This window comes from Diceros bicornis, chromosome 7 (genome assembly GCF_020826845.1).
Source record: "Diceros bicornis minor isolate mBicDic1 chromosome 7, mDicBic1.mat.cur, whole genome shotgun sequence".
NCBI lineage: Eukaryota > Metazoa > Chordata > Mammalia > Perissodactyla > Rhinocerotidae > Diceros > Diceros bicornis.
Genome location: NC_080746.1, coordinates 53,640,188 through 53,657,595, shown reverse-complemented (window position 1 = coordinate 53,657,595; position 17,408 = coordinate 53,640,188). Strand labels below are relative to the sequence as shown.

Genomic DNA, 17,408 nt, shown 5'->3' with positions numbered 1-17,408 from the left:
TACATTTTTCATAATACAGGTGTACTAATGAGAAGAACGGAATTATTTCGGGGGGGTGGATAATAGTTTGCTGAATTGGAATTCAAAGTACTCCCTCTTAATAAACTGATAACAAATGGTCTTTGTAAAAAAAGCCTTCTTCACTCCCACGGCTTATAAAAATAGGCAAGGGGCCATAATTTGCCAACTTCTGATTATGTAAAAGTGAATAAGGCACTCAGGGTCTAGCTGTCATGAATTTTGGTGAGGGATAGAGATTTTTAAAAAGACAATTACAGTTTCCTCATCTGTAACATAGGATATCAATATATGAATCTACTCTGCAGGGTATGGGTGAAAATTCAATCTACTCTGCAGGGTCTGGGTGAAAATTCACATAAGCACATGAAGGGTGCTTCCTCCTTTCCCTCATTACAAAGGACTGTATTTGAGGGCATTACAATGTGAAGACTCAATTGGCCTAAGGCAGCCAACCAACAGAACAGGACGTTGATTCCCTACTGTCATTAGAAAAAAGACCACGCTGAGTTATCTCTTGATTTGTCTTCCAGTTTCACATAAAGTCATCTATTTTAACCTTGAGAATTTAATAATAACCTACCATCCCAGGAAAACTTTTAAGAGTTTTTGTGGCATGGTAGCTTCTATTGACTAAATTACCTTAATAGTATCTTTTATATACCTTAAAATTAGGTAATAATGTAAGCTTCAATAGCATCTTCAATATACTTTTACTCTTGAAGCCAATATGTCAGACACTCTTTTGAGTGCATTTCATATATTATTTCATTAAATTGTCACAATTCTGCAAGATGCATGTTAGTTTCTCCATTTCATAAGATTGCATTTTCTCAGTTTTTCATATGAATCAACTTGGATTCAAACAAGTGAGATAGTTGCCTGAGATCAACAGCGCTAAGGAGCCAGCTATGGAGCCCAGACTTTCTAACACTAAAATCCTCTTTCCAGCTAACCTATCTCACTTAGTACCAAGTACATTTGTTTAATGTTTAGCATCAAGTTAGGTTTAGAGTAAATAATCAGACGCACTAATCTAAGAATTTCATGATTCTATTTATGTTTTTTACAGGAAAAGAGCAATTTTTGATGAAAATGAAGGAGGCAAAAATACTTTTGCAAGGAATTTTTGGAAACTTCCAATCACTGATGACTTTTCTCACCAGATTCTAAATTTCTCATTAATAGAATAAATCTGTATGAGTTTTCTATTGCTGTGTAATAAAATACCACGAATTTAGCATCTTAAAACAACACCCATATATTATTCTCACAGTTTCTGTGGGTCAGAAGTCCTGTATAGTCTGGCTTGGCTGGGTTCTCTGCTTACAGTCTCACAAAGCTGATATCAAAGTGTTAGCAGGGCTGCATTCCTTTCTGGGGACTCTGGGCAAAAACCCACTTTAAAGCTTATTCAGGCAGAATTCATTTCCTTCTCATGCTTTCCACATGACCCTCCATCTTTAAGCTGGCAAAAGTGTGTTGAGCCCTTCTTATACTTCTTTTCTTTCTGCCTACTTCTTCTGCTTTTAAGGGCTCATATAATTTACATTGGGCCCATTTGTATAATTCAGGATAATCACCCTATCTTAAGGTCAACTTAATAATTAATGATTAAAAAATTTAATTACATACATAAAGCTCCTTTTGCCATGTAACATATTAACAAGGGTAACACCAAAGAGCGAAGGCCATAAGGGTCAAACTTTTGCCTACCATACAACCCATATCAGCTGCTCTAAATGCTTCCCATAAAAATCACTGAGTGACCACTTCTCTAAGTATGCTTTCATGTTGAACACTTCCTACTTTACCACTTTGTTCTACTTATAGCTTTCACATTATTTTCCTAAGGATTACTCTTTAGAAGTAATGAAAGAGACTAATGCTTATCTATTTTTTATCAGTCATAGTCTTTATCACAAACACTGAAAAGATGAGACAATTTTAAGTATGTTTTCATACTCCCAAACTACTCTATTGCTGATATTACACTGCATTTAAAGCATTTATATTCTGCCTGGAATTATATTTATCTGTCTACGTACTTTACTTTTCTTCCTTTCCTGAGCTACAGACTCAAGAACATCAGTGTCTCATACATCCCCTGCAGTACCTTACTGAGTCCCTTACAGAGAAGGCCATAAAAAAATGTTTACTGAATAGATGGATGAAAATCTGCTAGCTTTAGCAGCTGTGGATTCTTAGTTAACCACATTTATGGTTAGGTCCTGTGTTTAAATGAATTATTTTAAGTAATTTTCCAGCTTTTCTATTAGATTATTTTGCTCTGTGTGCTACCCATGAAATGTTTCAGGGGTCTGAGAGAAGAGCCAGCAAAAGAAAATAAGAAAGAAGAGGTGGGAAGAAACCAAGGAAAGCTGAGAGACATTTAAAAAGATTCAACTGTGGAAGAATGATAAAAAGTTTAGTAAACAAGAACTGTAGCATGTCCACTGGATTTGACAACATGCAAGGCTCATTTTGACAAGGCTCGTTTTTGCTGGCACAGTGGGAGCAGAAACCAGATGGGGAAGATTCCGTAGGAAGTGAAAAAGCGAATACAGCACATGTGGATAATTCTTGAGTAGCTTGACTATAAAGTAATCAAGTTACATTTTTAATAGTTCATAATCACTATTTTTAAACAAAATGTTACTCAGAAGTTTTCAAATGGACATTCTATAAGTTTTAATGGATTTCAAAGAATAGCACGGAAGTAGACGTTATTATTACAATAATCATGAGGGAGTGGAATTTCACATTATGTTAGAATCTAAGCTATCCTATCAATTGGGATAGTGATAGAAAAATTACAGCATAGTTTCTCCTATTTTTTTTGTGAGGAAGATCAGCCCTGAGCTAACATCCATGCCAATCCTCCTCTTTTTGCTGAGGAAGACCAGCCCTGAGCTAACATCTATTGCCAATCCTCCTCCTTTTTGTTGCCCCTTTTCTCTCCGAAGCCCCAACAGACAGTTGTACGTCATAGTTGCACATCCCTCTAGTTGCCGTATGTGGGACGCCGCCTCAGCATGGCCAGACAAGCGGTGCATCGGTGCGCGCCCAGGATCCGAGCCAGGGCCGCCAGTAGCGGAGCGCGCGGACTTAACCGCTAAGCCACGGGGCGGGCCCCATCTCCTTCTAACATTTTTATTTTGGAGCTAACCACTTACCAAAAACTCAGCAATAACATGAGTAAACAGGGTCATTTTTCCTGCCAAGAGAGTTTTAACATACATTCAAAATAAAACAAATCTTTTCCTTACATGAGAAATTTAAGCAAATTACTGGTGAAAATGGCAATTTGCATTTCCATAAATTTTACTTTTCAAAGTGTTTTCACAACTATCATTACTACCTGATGATTCCCAAAATTGAGATTCTGGGCATTCTTCTTTCTCAATCTTCTTTTATGTTCTAATTGGACGGAAGTGCCAAGTCACAGAAATGTGAAATTTATTTACTCAGGATCAAAAATTTAATTAATAGCAAAGCTAGAACTCTTGATTCTTAATTCAACACTTTTTATCCTTAGTCTAGAAATCACAACAATCAGATTGCACAAAAATTTACAGAAGCATACACTAACATAATCAAAGTTTTAATGACCCCAACAAACCCTCATGCCAGTGGTAATATCGGAAGTGTTTGCATTACTTAAGATTCTACGAATCTAAATTACTGAGAAATTAAGAGAGATCTAGAATCTCAGGAAAGATAGTTTATAAGGATGAGTCTCCATTTCACAAAATAAATGTGCTCCTGAAAAGTTGCATGTGAATGCAATTCTAATAAATTCTTACATTGAAGGAACTACATAATTTATGAGAGTAGTAGTTTTCAATCTCCCTTCCCTCTTTATTAATCAGCACAATCACTTTCTTCCAACAAAATATTTCATGAGTTGTTATGGACTGAATTGTGTCTCCTCAAAATTCATATGTTGAAGCCCTAACCCCCAATGTGTCTGTATTTGGAGGTAGGGTCTTTAAGGAGATAATTATATTAAACGAGATCGTAAGAGTGAAGCCCTAATCCTATAGGACTGGTGTCTCTGAGACCAGAGATCTCCCACTCTCCGTACACACACAGGATAGGCCATGCGAAGACACAAGAAGGCCTACTGAAAGATAGGAAGAGAGTGCTTAACAGGGACCAAATTTGCAAGCACCTTGATTTTGGAATTCTAGCCTCCAGAACTGTGAGAAAATAAATTTCTGTTGTTTAAGCCACCCAGTCTGTGGTCTTTTGTTATGGTAGTCCTTGCAAACTAAAACTGGGTCCAGAAGCATTTCTAGGGAAACCCTGGGGCTTCATGAGAAACAACTTGAAAACTGCTATGCTAAAGAAAGTTCTCATATTGCAAATAACCACAATCTAATTAATGTTTTACATGCACTGAACACATAATTCTCAAAGTAAACTAAGATTAGATATATATATATTCGTTTCATAATCACAAAGTATGACCTATTTATACACTAAAACTAATTTTTAAAAGTCAAATCATTGAACTATGATAAAAATCCAAGTTGACAAATATATCAATGGTTAAATAGATAAGTCTATTTGATTATCAGTAAGACACTGATGTTTGTCATACAGTCTGTAAAAGCTAATTGCTTAGTGCTGCGAAATAAAACTGACTTTTATGCAGTACGACAGTGCTTTATGAATTAAGAGACAATGTATATGTTCACTACTATAATTAAAATTTGAAACATTTGCCAAAAAATAATGATAAAACAGGACAGGTTTTAAATTTCATGAAAAGTACTACCCAATCGAAGTTAGCAAAAATGTGAAAGAAACTAATGAAACAGAAAAGCATTAATTCTGAGTGGTAGGAATATGTATATTATATTATTCTTGGTTTTTATCCATGCATTTTACATTTTTTAATATTAAAAATAAAAAGAGGTTGTGGGAAACCTTTTCACCAACCTCACTTCCTTAACAATACAAGGTCCTCCAACCTGAGGAAATTCAAGAGCTGTCTCTAACTCTCAAAGACTACAAGTTAGTCCAAAGAGGCACGTGAGACATAATTATAAGCAGTGTAGTTATCTGTCAACCTTAGTTTTTCTAACCTAGACCTTAGGGCCACCTAAATTAGGAACAATGGGATTCTTTAAAACAAATGTTTTAAAATTTTGCTGGCATCAAAAAAAGCTAAAAGTATCTATGAAATTATTCTTAGAAAGACCTAAAATAATGGGCACTAAAAATTGATATCTGATACACATATGCATTTAAGATGTTTGAGCACCTACCAAGAGCTAGGCATAATATTAGATGAAAACGCTGAAAAATAGGGATACCTCCCTAACCTCAGAGAACTTGCATTTTAGTGTGGACGTGTGTGGAGCGGGAGCAGGGGGGCAAATACAAGAAGATAAATGGACAATTACAAAACAGTGTATACTATTTTACTATAGTAGCCAAGTACTATATGCTCAGAAAGAAACGACTGGTGGAGGACAACTACTAACTACTATGGAAACACTGAATATCAGAACACACTAAGTGACAGGGGATTAAGAGGGTGTGAGACACTGAGACACGCACACACAGGGCTTCTGCGAGGAAAGTGTTCATTCATTCATCCATTTATTGATTCAACAAACATTTGAGCAACAGATAAGCATTAGGCACTGGTTCAGGTGCTAAAAATGTAATAAAGATTGACAGAAATCCTTGCCGTTACAGAGCTTTGATTCTGTGGAGGACACAGACTTAAAAAGTAAACATGGTGATTTTAGAGAATGATAAATACTATGAAGGAAATAAAACAAGGTGATATATTAAGACAGTGGTGGAAGACTCAAAGGCAAGGCCTACTTTAGTCATACAGAAAGAACCAAGGAGCCAAAAATAGCATGACCATTCTAGAAATCAAAAACAGTTCTGTATGGTAGAATATAGTATATATTGATGAGGCAGATAGAGAGAATAGCAAGAAAAGACCCCAGAGAAAAAAGAAGCGACCATCACATCAACAACTTTGTGGCCATGTTAAAACATTTATTTTCCACTCAGAAAACAACAAAGACTCGTTCATTAAGAGCTTAGAGCAGGGCCGGCCCCGTGGCTTAGTGGTTAAGTGCGCGTGATCCGCTACTGGCGGCCCGGGTTCGGATCTCAGGTGCGCACCGACGCACCGCTTCTCCGGCCATGCTGAGGCCATGTCCCACATACAGCAACTAGAAGGATGTGCAGCTATGACATACAACTATCTACTGGGGCTTTGGGGGAAAAAAAGGAGGAGGATTGGCAATAGATGCTAGCTCAGAGCCGGTCTTCCTCAGCAAAAAGAGGAGGGTTAGCATGGATGTTAGCTCAAGGCTGATCTTCCTCAGGAAAAAAAAAAAAAAAAGAGCTTAGAGCAGAGGAGAAAGATCACTGATTTTCAGTTTATCATTATAATTGTAGTAACTGTACCAGAGTCAGGAAAACCAATCTGGAGTTTCCCACAGTAATCCAAGTGAGAGACAACGGCCTCAACTAGGGTAGGGACAATGAGGGCTGAGTAGACTGAGTTGCGATTAGGGAGGCTAAATCAATCAGGGCTTGGTTATATACTAGATGTGAAGGACAAAAGAGAAGTCCAGAATGACCAGAAGTTTTCTGTTTTAATGACTGAATAGATAGTAGTACCATGTACCAAGACAAGGAACAAAAAACTCTAGGTTACAAAAAAATACTATAAAAGTAACAGCAGATCTATCCAAGTTCTGGTGCTCCTTCTACTAACTTGGATACATGGCCAAGAATAAGTATTGCTCTTTGGGTCTTAATATCTTCATCTGCTAAATTAAGAGCTCAAAGAGAAAGAAAGATCAGGATTTAGTTTGGGAAATGAGAAAGGAGTCAAGGATGATACTTAGATTTTTAGTAGGTGGGGGTATTGGTGCTATTTAACCAAGGGTATTAGTCAGGGTAGTCTAGGTTGTGCTGCAGTAACAAATGACCCCCAAATTTCAATGGTTTACAATAGTGCTTGGCAAACTATGGCCCACAGAATGAGTGCTTGATTTTGTAAATAAAGTTTTATTGGAACACAGCCATATCCATTCATTTAGAAACTGTCTGTAGTTGTGACAGAGACTTTAACGACCACAAGCCTTTAAGAAATAGTTTGCCACGCCCTAGGTTTACAGCAACAAAAGTTTATTCCTGGGGTATACTACATGTTGATGACAGGTTGGCAGTGGCTCTGCTACATATCATCTTCACCTCAAAACGAGCAGCATTTACCTAAAAAAGTATCAGTCATCACAGCAAAGTGAACAGAGAACATGGAGAATACACACTGTTCTTAAAGCTTCTGCCCCAAACTGTAAATATCACTTTTCCTTGCATTTCACTGACCAAAACCAACACACATACCATGTCTGAATTCACCAGCATGGGAATGTATACTCTTCCCAAAGGGAATCAAATATTTCTCACACAAATCTGCAACCCCCATCCCATTTTCCTAAGCTTATGGCCACTCAGGAAGAGCTGACATTTTCTAACCTCCTTTACAAATAGGTATGATCGTGTGCCTGTGTTCTTACTAATGGAACAACAGAAGTAATGTATGTAACTTCTGTTTCACTTCTTAAAACAAAATTGCTTGTTCTGGACTTTCTTTCCCTATCCTGCAGCTGAAGTCCATTCTACAACACAAAAAAGCAAAATGCCCTAGGGGAGAACAATAAAATACAAGGATCTTGGATCCTTGAATAACAGCATGGAACAGAGGTGTCCCAAGAGTCTAGACCAGTCAGATTATTATGATGGAGAGAAATAAATTTATTGCTTATTTAAGCAATTACATTTTGGAGTCTCTTTGTTATAGTAGTTTAGTCTCTACTCTAATATAGATTCACTTTATTTTTTGAGTAAAGATGTTCAATATGTAGTTGAGTATACTGGCCTTGGAACTAAGAAGATTCAGGATGAAAATATGAATCGTTAGCATATGCAGTTTAAAGTCATGGGAGTAAAGAAGACCATCTAGGGAGAGTGTATAAAATAAAACTAGAGGAGGGTCTAGAGCAAAGCACTGCAGTACAAAAACTTTTAGGAGCTTAGACAAAAAGAAATACCTGGAAAAGAGCGCGGTAGAAGGAAAATCAGCAAAGTGTTGCAAGAAAAAAGCCAAAAGAAGAGAGTGTTTCAAGGAAAGAACAACTAGAGAAATTGTGAAAATATGGAATAAAAGCATCATTTGAATTTAACAATAAGGAGACTTCACACCCTTGTGCTGTAAAAGAAATTTTATTGGAATGGAATGATACAGAGAAGAAAAATCTCAACGGACTGAGGAGTGAATAGGAGGCAAAGAAACAGAATAGCACAAAAAAAATAATTTCAAGACGTTTGGCTATATAAGTAAGACAGACAGCTTCTAGGTGGCCCATAACGATCTTTACCTCCTGGTATTCGTTGCCCTTATGTGATTCCTTTCCCTCACCGAACCCCTGCCTTGGTTTTGAGCCAAATCTAGTGATTTCATTCTAAAACACAGAATATGGCAAAAGTGATAGTGTGTCATTTCTAAAATTTGGTTACAAAAAGGCATGACTTCTGTCTTAGGTGCTCTCTCTTACTCACTGGCTTGGTTGCAATCTTGTAAGCTGCCCTATGGAGCTGCAATGTTGTGAGCTGCCTTATGGAGAAGCCACGACAAGGAACTGAATCCTGTCAACAGCCATGTGATTGAGTTTGGAAGCAGATCTCCCCCCAGCTGAGCCTTCAGATGAGACTGAAAGCCAGGCTGACAGCTTGACTCCAGCCAGCGGTACCCAGCTAGGCCACGTTCAGATTCCTAACACACAAAAACTGTGAGATGATCAATGTTTGATGTTCATTATTTTAAGCTGCTATGTTTTGGGGTGATTTGTCATGAAAGCATCAGATTAACTAATACAAAGGTGAAGAAATGAGTATGAGTGGCAGCTGAAGGGAAATAAAGAGTTAAGGGAGAGTTTATAGTTCTTTAATGAAATAGTAGAGAGTTTAGCATGTCAAAAAGGATAAGGGGAAAATATGCATCTATACATGGGGGTGTGTGTGTGTGTGTATAAATTTTACTTATAGAGTATCAAAGTCTTAAAAATCAGAAAAAAGGACAGTAAATATAAATATGAAATTAGCAAATCTCAATAAATACCTAAGTAGAAAAATTATTTTTTAATATTGAAGAAGGACCTAAAATATGTTAAATGAGGCCATAAAACAAATCTCAACAAAACTAATGGGATCAAAATCATACAAAGTATGTTCTCCTACATAATGGAATGAAATTAGAAATCAGTAACAGGAAAAAATTGGAGAAATTCATAAATACGTGGATATTAAACAACATAATATTAAACAACCAAAGTGTCAAAGAAGAAATCACAAGGGAAAAGAGAAACTACTTTGAGATGAATGAAAATGAAATCCAACATACCAATTTATGGACTGAAGCGAAAGCAGGGATTAGATGGAATATAATATCTGAAAATGCCTATATTAAAAAAGAGGAAGATCTAAAATTATTAACCTAAACTTCCACCTTAAGATACTAGAGAAGAGCACACTAAACCCAAAGCAAGTAGAAGGAAGAAAATAATCAAATAGAAAAACAATAGAGAAATTCAACAAAACCAGAAGTTGGTTCTTAAAAAGATCAACGCAATTGACAAACCTCTAGCTACACTGACCAAGAAAAAAACAGAACACTCGAATTAGTAAAATGAGGAAAGAAAGAGGGGACATTACTACTGAATTTACATAAAAAGGATTATAAGTGAATACTATGAACAACTACGCCAATAAACTAGATAAGCTAGATAAAACGGACAATTTCCTAGAAAAACATAAACTACTGAAATTGATTCAAGGAAAAATATAAATATGAATAGACCTATGACAAATAAAAAGATTGAGTAAAGAAACAAAACAATTTTCCAACAAAGAAAGGCCAAAGCCCAGATGGCTTCACTGCTAAATTCTAATAAATATTTGAAGAATTAACACTAATACTTTACAAACACTTGTAAAAAAATAAAAGAGGGGAAAACACTAACTACTCATCCTATGAGGCCAGTATTACCCAGATACCAAAACCAGACAAACACAGCTCATGAAAACAGACAATTATCCCTTATGCATATAGGCACAAAAATCTTCAAAAATAAATTAACAAACCAAATCTAGCAACATGTAAAAAGAATTATGGACCAGGACCAAGTGGGATTGATTGCAGGATTGCAAGGTTTCAACATATAAAAACTAATCAATGTAATACACCATATTAATAGAATAAAGGACAGAATCTACATGGTTATCTCAATAGATGCAAAAAAAACCATTTGACAAAATCCAACAACTTTCATGATAAAAATACTCAATAAACTAGGAAAAGAAGAGAATTTCCTCAACCTGAAAAAGGATCTATGAAAACCTCTTGGCTAACATCACACTAAATGCTGAAAGACTGAAAATTTTCCCCCTAGAATCAGGAACATGATGAGGATGTCTGTTCTCACCATTTCCATTCAACAGTGTATGAGAGGTCCTAGTGAGAGCAACTATGCAAGAAAAAGAAAGAGCATCCAGATTGGAAAGGCGAAAGTTAAAAGCATTTATGTTTGCAGAAGACACCACCTTGTATATAGAAAATCCTAAGAATCCACAAAAACCTATTTGAGCTAATAAACGGGTTTGGCAAAGTTGCAAGATACAAGACCAATATACAAAAATTAGATATATTCCTACACACTAGCAATGAATAATCTGAAAATGATATTAAGAAAACAATTCCATTTACAACAGCATCAAAAAGAACAAAATACTAAGGAATAAGTTGAACAAAAGAAGTGTAAGACTGGACTCAGAAAACTACAAAACATTTTTGAAAGAAATTAAAAATCTAAATATTTTGAAGACATCCTATTTTCATGGATCAAAAGATTTACTTTTGTTAAGAAGCCAATACTCCCCAAATTTATCTACATATTACACACAATCTCTATCCAAATCCCAGCTGGCATTTTTGCAAAAATTGACAAACTGATCCTCAAACTCATAAGTAAATAAAAGTGGTGCAGAATAGCCAAAACAGTCTTGTAAAAGATGAACAATTTCAAAATTTACCACAAAGCTACAGTAATCAAGACAATATGGTACCTGAATAAATAACAACATATAACTCAAGAGAATAAAGACTTCAGAAATAAACCCTCACATTTATGGTCAACTGACTTTCTACAAGGATGTCAAGGCAATCCAAAGGGGGAAAGAATAGTCTTTTCAAAAAATGGTAATGCAACAATTGGATATCCACATGCCAAAGAATGTAGTTGGACCCCTATCTCACAGCACATACAAAAATAAACTTAAAATGAATCATAGATCTAATGTAAGAGCTAAAACTACAAAAATTTTAGAAGAAAATATAGGATTAAATTTTCATGACCTTGGGTTGGGCAATGGTTTCTCATATATGACACCAAAGCACTAGCCACAAAAGAAAAAAATAAATTGGACTTCATCAAAATTAAAACTTTCATGCATCAAGGGACATTACACAGCAAGTGAAAAGACAACACACAGAATGGGAGAAAATATTTGCAAATCATATAGCTGGTAAGGGTCTAGTATCCAGAATAGACAAAGAACTCTTAAAACTCAACAACGAAAAAACAATAAAAAAATGGACAAGGATATAAACATTTTTCCAAAGAAGATATACAAAGACCAACAAGCACATGTAAAGAATGCTCAACATCATTTAGTCATAAGGCAAATGCAAATCAAAACCACAATGAGGTAACACTCTACACCCACTAGGATGGTTAAAATCAACCAATCAATCAATCTATTAATATAATAAGGGTTGATGAGGAGAGATGTGGAAAATTTGTACCCTCACGCACTTCTAGTGGAAATGTAAAATGGTGCAGCTGCTTTGGAAATAGTCTGGCGGCTCCTATAGAATTACCTTATGACCCAGCAATTCTACTCTAGATATATACTCAAAAGAAATGAAATCATATGTCTATCCAAAAACCTGTATACAAATGTTCATAGTAGCACTATTCACAATAGCCAAAAAATGGAAACAAGCCAAATATCATAAACTGATAAGTGGATAAATAAAATGTGATATTATCCATACAATGGAATATTATTCAGGCATAAAAAGGAACAAACTTCTGATATATGCTACAACATGGATGAACCCTGAAATCATTACCCTAAGTAAAAGAAGTCAGATACAAACGTCCATACATTCTATGATTCTATTTATACGAAAAATCCAGAATAGGTAAATCCATAGAGCCAGAAAATAGATTAGTGGGGCCGGCCCGGTGGCGCAAGCGGTTAAGTGCACGAGCTCTGCTGCAGCAGCCCGGGGTTCGCTGGTTCGGATCCCGGGCGCACACCGACACATCGCTTGTCGAGCCATGCTGTGGCAGAATCCCATATAAAGTGGAGGAAGATGGGCATGGATGTTAGCCCAGGGCCAGTCTTCCTCAGCAAAAAAAGAGGAGGATTGGCAGATGTTAGCACAGGGCTGATCTCACAAAAAAAAAAAAAAAAAAAGGAAAGAAAATAGATTAGTGGTCGCTAAGGACTTGGGGCGGGGGCAGGGGTGGGACTGCTACTGGGTATGAGGTTTCTTTTTGGGGAGATGAAATGTTCTGCTTTAGACAGTGCATGATGGTTGTACAACCTTGTGAATATACTGAAAAACACTGAATTGTATACTTTCAAAGGGCAAATTTTTTATTATGTGAATCTATCTCAATTTTTAAAAACTGAGCTAGAACCTGTGGTTGTGACCATAAAATTAAAGGGGTTTATGAAGTGATCTCATCCCATTTCTCACATTTTATGAAGAAACTGAGATATAAGGGGCAAAGCAGATTATCCATGGTCCTCAAGTTTGTTAATAGTAGAGCTGGGATTAGTACACAAGATATTTCTACCTCAATTCTCAGAACATGTAAAAAAACAAAAAAACAACCTCACTTTAATAAATGGATTTATTCACAAGAAACTACACCCTTTAAAATGTTATGTTAAAATCAGTGTCCTGAACCTCAATAAAATAACTGAAAAAGAATGAAAAAAAGAAAAGGAAAAATAAAATGAGTGTCCTGAAATTCAAGTATCTCTTTTTAAGCTCTAGAACCTTGATTCTTAATCATTAATAAATATTTTGTTAAAAGCAAAACAGAAACTTCACTGGTATTTTAAAAAGCACTTTGAATAGTTAAAAATTTACTCATTTATCAATCCCAGTTTAATATATTTCAGAGATTTAATTAAACATTAGTTAATCAGGCTTTTAGAAAATCACATAGCATCAAAGTTTTCAAATGCTGAGCCAACTCTGCAGTGCTTCAAACTCGTGCAAAAATATTGGAACATATTTCACACTGGGTTTTTCAAAAGTTAAGACACTCCTACCATTGAGAGTTCAGGGTCTCTACTTGAATCTGGGCAGAATTGTGGCTGCTTCAACCAACAGAGTATAGTAAAAGTGACCTTTCCAAATACCTGACCCAGAGAATCAGTGAGCTGATTAAAATGATTATTGTTTTATGTCACTTAATTTGGAGTGGTGTGTTTTACAGCAAAGATAACTGGAACAGCATATGTGATTTTCATAATAAAAACAAGCAACTCTTGTTCCCTGATGGTTCCTCTTTTCACAGCACTTTATAATCACACACATTCCTCCTCCCCAAAAAAGGCAGATATGAAAATATAGGTATCTATAAACATACATATTTTTTAAAAGAAGACAATAAAATTACATAGTTTTTCAATCACCTAAAAATACAACCTAATATTCTAGCATGTTAAAATTGTGTGGCTCTCAAAGTTTGGATGCAATTCCAAACAATTTTTCCTGAATGGTCTTGCCTGTAATAGGGTTTACCCTAAAGCAATCATTTTCTCATTACCCAGCTTGTTCTCATTAAGGATAGGTTTGGCCCTCTTGATAACCTAGAAGTCTCTCATATTGACCTAAAGGTCTCTGCACACCTCACCTTGTAAGTAAGAGACAAATTCTGGTTCTGCCTACACGTGCTGTGTGATCTCAAGGAAAACCAACAACTTTCTTGGGCCTTATCTGTATCTTACTTGATTTGATTGAGATGATCTTAAGGATTAAATGAGAGAAGACATGAAAGGTCTTGAGCACAGTGTTAGGCACAAGAGAGACATAACACTTCCAAAATCTAACTTTAGAACTCAAGACTATTGCTTAGTAGCTGCAAAAGAGAATCACATACTGACAGTAATCATATGGATTTCTGAGTCACATTCTATAACTTTTAGTAGACTATTTTAAAAGTTAAGCATATTATGAAACATAACATCAATTTATGCTACAGTAATATTTCAGTAATAGAGAAGGTAATTTACAAATTTGTACCTTGATCAAATATTTCTCCCATCTGTCTGCTGTAACAGATTTGCCAATCTTCCTCATCAACTTCAAATGGAGCTCCACCAATTCTTTTGGTACTTCAAAGCAAGAAAAAATAATGTTAGCCAGCAAAATAAAACATTTATCAACATTTAAGACTATAAAAAAATGAACTTTCCCCAATGCTGAATACTTTTTCAAAATAGATAACATTCATTTTAGCTATCAGTTAGACCTCTCAATCAGAAAAGACTAAACAGGGGCCAGCCCAGTGGCGCAGTGGTTAAGTGTGCGCACTCCGCTGCGGCGGCCAGGGCTCACAGGTTCGGATTCCAGGTGCCCATGACACACCACTTGTCAAGCCATGCTGTGGCAGCGTACCATATAAAGGAGAAGAAGATGAGCACGGACGTTAGCCCAGGGCCAGTCTACCTCAGCAAAAACAGGAGGATTGGCAACAGATGTTAGCTCAGGGCTGGTCTTCCACACACACACTAAACTAGGGCAAGAAATAACTGAAAACCACTTTCTTAAAGATGAGGAGGAATATTCATGTTTTCTTTCAAAACACCATCAAGTAAGAGTGAACTCTAACATAAACAGCAGACTTCTGGGTGATAATGATGTGTCAGCGTAGGTTCATCAACTGTAACCAATGTTGATGTGTCAGTGTAGGTTCATCAACTGTAACCAATGTACCAGGGTGGTGGTGGTGCGCAGATGCTGGCGAGGCTGTGCATGTGTGGGAAAAGAGAGTCTATGTGAATTCTCTATACCTTGTGCTTAATTTTTCTGTGAATCTAAAACTGCTCTAGAACATAAAGTCTATAAAAAAAAAAATCAAGTGCTTAACTATACAACTAAAATTTCTACTCTGTTTCTCAAAACACATAATTGGTTTCTTTACTGAGATTGCAGACCAAGACATAGATTCACAGAATTAGAAAGGAAATCAAGGAATATAAATGCCAAGTTGATGGATATTTCAGAAATACAGGCTAATGGTTTTCAAATTGTTTCAGGAAACTATTCTTCCAATCTAGCCCTTATTTAACGTGCTCAAGTCCTCTACAGCATCCCTATAGATGTTTGCTTGAGAACCTCCAGGGATAGAAAATTTACTTACCTTCAAAAGTTCTGATTATTAGAAAGTAACCCTAACAAGAAGTCAAAATCTGCCTTTGTACACCTTCCTCCTCTGGTTTTTGCTCTTAATCTCTAGTTTGAAAGACAATACTTTTGGGACGGCCCCGTGGCTTAGCGGTTAAGTGCTTGCGCTCTGTTACTGGCAGCCCAGGTTCAGATCCCAGGCGCGCACCAACGCACCGCTTCTCCAGCCATGCTGAGGTCACGTCCCACATACAGCAACTAGAAGGATGTGCAACTATGACATACAACTATCTACTGGGGCTTTGGGGGAAAAAAAGGAGGAGGATTGGCAATAGATGTTAGCTCAGAGCCGGTCTTCCTCAGCAAAAAGAGGAGGATTAGCACGGATGTTAGCTCAGGGCTGATCTTCCTCACACACACACAAAAAAGACAATACTTTCAATTCTTCTCCTACTAGAACCTTCAAATATTTGAAGATTGCTATATCTTCCCTCAGGTTCTCTATTCTAACTGTAAACAACCAAAGTTCCCTCAAATATCCCTTGGGCATGATCTGATTATGTTGTTTAATTATATTAATTAGACATGAGGGAAATAAGACATGCACATGCCTGTCAAATTTAGCATTTCCCAAATACCAAATACCACTAGTAACCTAAGAGAAATTATAGGCATACTATCTAAAAAGGTTCTATAATCAAATATATTAGGAAAATGCCAGATGAAAACAAAAAGTCGTTTTTTCACCACAGAACTTCTTGAAGCCTTTATTGATTGGTCTTATGTGCACTGTGAATATCCAACACAGGGATACAATCTGCAGCATTCTATAACATATTTGATCATGGAATCTTTTTTTGTGAAACACACCATATCTTGTAGGATACAAGTGCTCCAAAAAACAAGTTGGGAAATGATAGAGTAATTTTTTTCAGTCATTCTTTCAGATTTTTTATTGTCTACTAAAGCTACTTCTAACTTGAAATGACCCTCAAGTATAAAAATATATTTACCCATTCAACAAATTTCTGTGGGTCCATTATTAGTAAGCAAGAAATCGTCTCTGCCCTTAATGAGCTTACTTAAGCGAGTCTTCTTAGAGGGGTAGACAGTGGGTGAGCTGGAGGTAAGGGGGAACAGCATAGGAGGGGTGAGTATAGACAAGTAAATAAGACAATTATACTAAGCCGAGACCTGAAGCATGGGATTGAGTGTGGAGTGGAGAAAAGCCGGGAACGACATCGCTTACAGAAGTAACAGCAGATGCAAAAGGCTGAAAAACAAAGTGATTGTGGAACTGGAGGAATGGACACAGAAAAACAGCATAATCATGAAGAGCCTTATAAGGCCAGGCTAAGAAGTTTACATTTTATTTAAAAGTTTTGGGCCGGCCCCGTGGCTTAGCGGTTGGGTGCGCGCGCTCCACTGCTGGTGGCCCGGGTTCAGATCCCTGGCACGCACCGACGCACCGCTTCTCCGGCCATGCTGAGGCCGCGTCCCACGTACAGCAACTAGAAGGATGTGCAGCTATGACATACAACTATCTACTGGGGCTTTGGGGGGAAAATAAATAAATAAATAAAATCTTTAAATAAATAAATAAATAAATAAATAAATAAATAAATAAATAAATAAATAAATAAATAAATAAAAGTTTAGGCAAGAGAGTGCTCTGCAATTCAGAAAGATCTCAATGACTGAATTGTAGGAAAACAGACTGCTTTTATTTGCTTGTTTGTTTTAGGAGGTGGGGTGCAGGGCAGAGATTACATGTAAATTCAGGAAAATATCAATCCAGAAAGATGAGAGTAACCTGAACTAAGGTAGAGGTTGTACAGAGAGAAGTGGGAAA

At 36.5% G+C, this 17,408-nt stretch overlaps 1 protein-coding gene across 2 annotated transcripts in view; it reads right to left on the bottom strand.

The window, feature by feature from the left end:
- RSF1 (remodeling and spacing factor 1) overlaps positions 1 to 17,408 on the bottom strand; it is a 148,033-nt gene that overhangs the window by 86,886 nt on the left and 43,739 nt on the right. For both annotated transcript variants that reach the window (XM_058545533.1, XM_058545532.1), the window contains exon 2: positions 14,453 to 14,544. In XM_058545533.1, coding sequence (XP_058401516.1) covers positions 14,453 to 14,544 — 92 coding nt within the window. The remainder of the gene's footprint in view (positions 1 to 14,452; positions 14,545 to 17,408) is intronic.